The 5565-nt window shown below is 65.3% G+C and overlaps 2 protein-coding genes across 2 annotated transcripts in view; both read left to right on the forward strand.

Moving 5' to 3' along the window:
- USP2 (ubiquitin specific peptidase 2) overlaps positions 1-2756 on the forward strand; it is a 5385-nt gene extending 2629 nt beyond the window's left edge. The window contains exons 2-12 of the mRNA XM_017738363.1: positions 1-18; positions 285-408; positions 644-755; positions 833-943; positions 1095-1159; positions 1250-1353; positions 1449-1529; positions 1648-1726; positions 1832-1939; positions 2123-2243; positions 2335-2756. Of these exons, the coding sequence (XP_017593852.1) occupies positions 1-18; positions 285-408; positions 644-755; positions 833-943; positions 1095-1159; positions 1250-1353; positions 1449-1529; positions 1648-1726; positions 1832-1939; positions 2123-2243; positions 2335-2422 (1011 nt within the window). The 3' untranslated portion in view covers positions 2423-2756. The remainder of the gene's footprint in view (positions 19-284; positions 409-643; positions 756-832; positions 944-1094; positions 1160-1249; positions 1354-1448; positions 1530-1647; positions 1727-1831; positions 1940-2122; positions 2244-2334) is intronic.
- Positions 2757-4300: 1544 nt separating this feature from the next.
- Positions 4301-5565, forward strand: part of MFRP (membrane frizzled-related protein) — a 4372-nt gene continuing 3107 nt past the window's right edge. Inside the window, exons 1-4 of the mRNA XM_017738364.1 lie at positions 4301-4595; positions 4676-4787; positions 5001-5129; positions 5436-5557. Of these exons, the coding sequence (XP_017593853.1) occupies positions 4542-4595; positions 4676-4787; positions 5001-5129; positions 5436-5557 (417 nt within the window). The 5' untranslated portion in view covers positions 4301-4541. The remainder of the gene's footprint in view (positions 4596-4675; positions 4788-5000; positions 5130-5435; positions 5558-5565) is intronic.

Below are 5565 nucleotides of genomic sequence, written 5' to 3' on the forward strand. Positions count from 1 at the left end.
CGGACCCTCGGCAACACGGTGAGTGTGTCCCCAGGCCTCTGGCTCACAGCGGGCACATCTGTGGGGCAGGGGGAGCCCTGTCCCTTCACCTGGCCCCCAACACCCACACCCTCACCCTGGCAGCTCCCTGCACCCCGCTCCCCACGGTGCTGCCTGAGGAGGAGCTTCCCCTGCTCCCCACGGCTTCGTCCCCATCCTCTGCCCGCCCGCCCCAGGTGTCCCCCTGCCACGGCCTGCCTCCCTCTGCTTCCCGTTGCCATGGTTTTCTCTTCTGCCTCCCCCAGTGCTTCATGAACTCCATCCTGCAGTGCCTGAGCAACACCAAGGAGCTGCGGGATTACTGCCTGCAGAACCAGTACCTGCGGGACCTCAACAACAACAGCCGCATGCGCACGGCGCTCATGACAGGTAATGGCCGGCCCCGGGCCTGGCGGCTGCGGGGCCTTCCCTGCAGCAGCTCCCGCAGCACATCCCTGCCACATATCCCTGAGATACCCCACGTCCTGCGGGACCCCCACCCAGAGCTCGGAGCTCCTCTCTGGGCTGCCCAGCCAGGGGAGGATCAGGCCCTGAGACCCCAGAGCGCAGCCCTGAGCTGTCCCCTTGGGCCACCTCCCCTGCTGAGCTGCCTCCCTGCCTGCAGAGTTTGCAAAGCTGATTCAGCTGCTCTGGACCTCGTCCCCCAACGAGAGCGTGAGCCCCTCGGACTTCAAGACGCAGATCCAGAGATACGCCCCACGCTTTGTCGGATACAAGTAAGGGGGGGGTGTAGGGTGGTGGGGGGGGCTGAGCCCCCTGCAGCCCCTCCCTGGCCGTGCTCCGTGTCTTGCAGCCAGCAGGATGCTCAGGAGTTCTTGCGGTTCCTCCTGGACGGGCTGCACAGCGAGGTGAACCGTGTGCTGGTGCGGCCCCGAGCCAGCACCGACACCCTGGATCACCTCCCGTAAGTGCTGGCACTGCACAAGCCCTGCAAGAGTTCACTGCCCACAAGGCCAGCCCAGGGACGGTGACCACATGGGTCCCTCTGGGCTCGGTGGCAGTGCTGGCATCCCCGAGGCCATGCTCAGTGCCCTGCTGTGTCTCCATCCTTGCAGTGACGACGAGAAGAGCCGGCAGATGTGGAGGAGGTACCAGGAGAGGGAGGACAGCCGCATCAGCGGTGAGCAGGGCTGGGGGAAGGAGGGCAGACCTGGGCTGGGAGCAAGGCTGGGAACCAGGGGTCTCATCCTGCTCTGTCCCACCCCGCCAGACCTCTTCGTGGGGCAGCTGAAGAGTTCTCTGACCTGCAGCGAGTGCGGCTACTGCTCCACAGCCTTCGACCCCTTCTGGGACCTGTCCCTGCCCATCCCCAAGGTGAGGGAGCCCCAGTGATCCCTGTCCCCCTGTCCCACGCTCCCTGTCCCCCTGTCCCATGCTCCCTGTCCCTGACCCTCACTGCACTCCCACAGAAAGGCTACGGGGAGGTGACGCTCATGGATTGCCTCCGGCTCTTCACCAAAGAGGACGTGCTGGATGGGGACGAGAAACCGGTACGGGGCAGGGGGGCTCCTTGGGGCAGGCTGGGCCCCTTGCCCTCCGCGCCTGTGTTGCCAGGACTGTGGGCTCAGTGCCCCTCACCCTCCTGCTTGTGCTGTTTGCCTCCCACAGACGTGTTGTCGCTGCAAAGCCAGGACGAGGTGCACAAAAAAATTCAGCATCCAGAAGTTCCCCAAGATCCTGGTGCTTCGTATCCTTCGGGCAGAGGGATGAGGACAGGGGGTGCTGGGGGGGGAGGCAGATGTGTTATTGCAGGCTCCCCTTTGTCCCTTGCCTCCTTGACGGGACCCTCCAGACCTGAAGCGCTTCTCCGAGGCCAGGATACGAAGCAGCAAACTCACCACCTTCGTCAACTTCCCACTGAAGGACCTGGACCTCCGGGAATTTGCCTCGCAGAGCTGCAGTGAGTCCCAGCCCTGAGCTCCTGATGACTCCTGGTCTCCTCGTGTCCCCGGGTGGTGGGGGGCAGAGGCGTGAGGGGTGGGAGGCACGGAATCCAGGGTGCTGGAGCTGCTGGTGTGTTGAGGGGCTCTGTGCTGGCACTTTGGGGGGCAGCAGGGCTGAGCAGCACCCCTGCTCCCCACAGACCACGCTGTTTACAACCTCTACGCCGTCTCCAACCACTCGGGCACCACCATGGGGGGACACTACACAGCCTACTGCAAGAGCCCCGTGTCCAGCGAGTGGCACAGCTTCAACGACTCCCGGTGAGCGTGGGGTGGGACAGGCGAGCAGGGACCCCCTGCTCTGGGCATCCCGTCCCAACTGCTCACAGCTCTCCTCCTCCCCTCCCCACAGCGTCACCCCGATGTCCTCGAGCCACGTGCGCAGCAGCGATGCCTACCTGCTCTTCTACGAGCTGGCCAGCCCGTCCTCCCGCATGTAGCCAGCCCTGCTTCCCTGGGGACCCCCAGTGCCATCCCTCAGAGCTGGCTCCGCCAGGATTCGGGCATTCGGCCTCCCCAGAGCAAGAGGGAGGCGAAGAGGAGACACCCCCGAGGTGGCTGCAGAGGGAGGCTGAGGACAGCCAGGAGCAGAGCCCGGGCAAGGATATCCCAGCTCCGAACTGAGGAGGGCAGCTCGTGTCAGGACAGGGCTCAGGCAGCTCAGGAGCCTTCTGGTTGCTGGCATTTGGTTCTTACCTCGGGGTTTTAGTTTCTTTTTTTTCTTTTTTTTCTTTTCTCTCTCTCTCCTTTTTTTTTTTTTTTTTTTTTTTTTTTTAAAAATCCTGAGCAAGGGACTCTACAGGAATGGGGCCACCTGTCCCATTGACTCAACCAGGACCTCTGCTCCCCTGAGACAGCACCCAGGAGAGCCTCACACATCCCTCCTGGCCTCTTGCCACTCCTGTATCTGCTTGGCCGTCCCAGAGGATTCGTGAACTGCTCCCGATCTCCTCCCGGCACTTCCAAACCTCCTGGCAAAGGACTGCAGCCCTCCAGTGGCCTCCGTCCCGTCTCAGGCAGCACATCCCCAGCAGCTGCCCCACACACACTCCTCAAAGCAGCCCGAGCCCAGGCCCAGACTCACGGACCGGAGGGAGGAAAACCTTTTGTGGAATTTATATGTATTTATAGTGGACTTCGTTTCACCTGGAGCCCCCCGCCACTTCCTGCCTCTCCAGGGCCCCGTGGGAGCTGCTCCGGGGTGGTTTTTACCTGCCTCCTCATACGACGGTGCCTTAAACCATTTAGGGGAGCGGGGGCCGTGGGGGTGCACAGGAACCTGTGCGGAAGAGGGAGGGGAGGACAGCGGCTTGCCGGGACCATCTGCAAACGGGGCTTTTTTCTCCCTGTGATCAGGAGCCCCCCTGGGTGCCCGGGGACCCGCCCTGCTGCTCTGTCCTCCAGCTAGCAAATGGCAGTGGCCTTTTTAGCCTTTAATTTATTCTCCTCCCCGTCCTGCCTTGCCTGAGGTGCAGCGGGAGGAGACACGGGCACCATCCCAGCCCTCGGGGCAGCTCCATCCAACCCACACCCGGCCGGCTTTGCCGTCGCTGTCCTGCGGGCACGGGCTTAGCGCTGGCACCAGCATCCTGCCCAGCCTGGGGTATCGCAGCGGGGTTCGGGGGGGAGCAGGATGGGAAAGGGGCGCTGCCCGCGCCGGGAGCTGGGCTGGGGCAGCGATGCTGCTTGGCAGGTGGCTTGTTTACTGTGTAAGCAAGACGGGTGGGAAGTGTCTCATACATGGGAGACTCGTGCAGGAATAAATTTGAGCTTGAACAGGGCGTTGGGTGCGCGTGTTTTGTCTCTGCGTGGTCTGGCAGAGGGTGGGGAGCTGCCACCGGTGGAGACCCAGGAGCATCCACGGACCAGGAGCACCCAGGGCTGGCCTGGAGCGAGGGAGATGTGGGTGCAGGTGCCAGAAGGAGCCTTTCCAGCCCCACGGAGTTCCCTGGTGCCCACACTCTTCCCTCAAAACCGCTGAACAATGGCCCCTTTCTCCCCTGCTTAGGGACGGAGACGGGCATTAAGGGGCAGCGGGAATGCAGGTGGCAGGGCCCAGGCGAGGGAAGGAGGGACACGCTCAGCCCGGGGTCCCCAGCACAGCCCCTTCAGTGCTGCTCTGAGCGGTGAGGAGCCTGGAGGCAGCTGGAAAACCAAGGTCCCTTGTGGGGACCCCACCACAGCAGGGTCCCTTTGGGATGGGCTCTCAGCGGGATGGGCTCGAGCACTCATTCCCCTTTAAGACGCTGGTTCTCCGTGCCAGAGCCTGACCTCGGCATCCTCAGCTGAGCTGGAGTAACGGGGCGAGGGGGAAGGGGCCTGCAGAGGGGACTGGGGCTGCTGCGTCCCGGGGCCCCCGCACTCCCGGCACGGCGGGCATGGCCCTCGGGGGGGCTCCGGCGCTGGGCTGGCACGTGTAGAGCTGGCACTGCCACCACCCCCGCCCCGGAGCCCCCCGGGGCTCATGGGGGCAGCTGGGGAGGAGGGGGCGGTGGGGCTGGGGGGCACAGGGCACTGGGCAGGATTTTAGCCAGGCTGCGCCGGGACCCGCCCGCTGCCATGAAAGACTTCACCGAAATCACGCTTTGCCCCGAGGCTCTGGACCGAAGCAAGGTAGGGCTGGGGCTGTGGGTGCTGCTGATGGGCCCCACCCACGGGCCCCCAGGGGGCCACCCGCGCTCTCTGTCCCACAGACCGAGTTCTGCAATCCCGTTTTTGAGGGCGAGGAGCCCCGGGCGGCACCGAGCGCGGAGAACCCTCCAGACAAGGATGGGACCGGCCCCGCACCACGCCGGGACCGCCTCGGTACCAGCCCGGGGGTTTGTACACACACCCCTGGCCGTGGGGCTGCCGTGGGGCTGGGGGCGGGGTGCTGGGCTCTGGGGCTGCCTGGGGCCGGGTTAGCAACGCGGGGACGAGCGGTGGGGACGCATCCGGCCAGGGCTGAGCCAGCCGCGCAGGGAGGTGGGGGGGATGGCTCAGCAGCACCCCGGCTCTGCCCGCTGTCCTCGCCTCCAGGCCAGCAGCTCTGGGGACAGGTGGGCTGGAGGTACCGCGCCGACTGCAAGTTCACCTGGCTCTGCGTGGCTCTGATGAGCACCATCCTGCTCTTCCTCATCTCCCTCCTGCTCGGCATCGTCATCCACCGTGAGTGCCGAGCCGGGAGGTGGCTGTGACCGGGGTGGGGGACACAGAACCGGCTCAGAGGGGGAGAGGGGCACCCAGGGGACACCCCGGGGTCTGCCCGCTGTGGGGAGAAAATGACCCCACGCATAGGAGCAAGGTGGATTTCCACGTTCCTGGGATGCGGCAGGATCACTGCCCCTGGGAGAGCTGCACACCTCTGGGTAGCGTGGGAGCACAGGGCTGGGTGGGCTTCCTAAGCCCCTTCCCTGCACCGCAGCCGTCCCTCCCCGCTGGGGCTGAGCAGTCCCTGCTCTTCCCTGGGCACAGAACTGACGTCCCCACACCCACCCGGCGCCCCGGCCACAGCCCTGCCCGCCCGTGGCACTGCCACCACCACCACAGCACCCCCCCGAAGGGACCCTCCGGCCCCCCGAACAGCTGCCAGCCCAACCGAGAG

Source organism: Corvus brachyrhynchos, unplaced genomic scaffold (genome assembly GCF_000691975.1).
Source record: "Corvus brachyrhynchos isolate BGI_N302 unplaced genomic scaffold, ASM69197v1 scaffold46, whole genome shotgun sequence".
Classification (NCBI taxonomy): Eukaryota; Metazoa; Chordata; class Aves; order Passeriformes; family Corvidae; genus Corvus; species Corvus brachyrhynchos.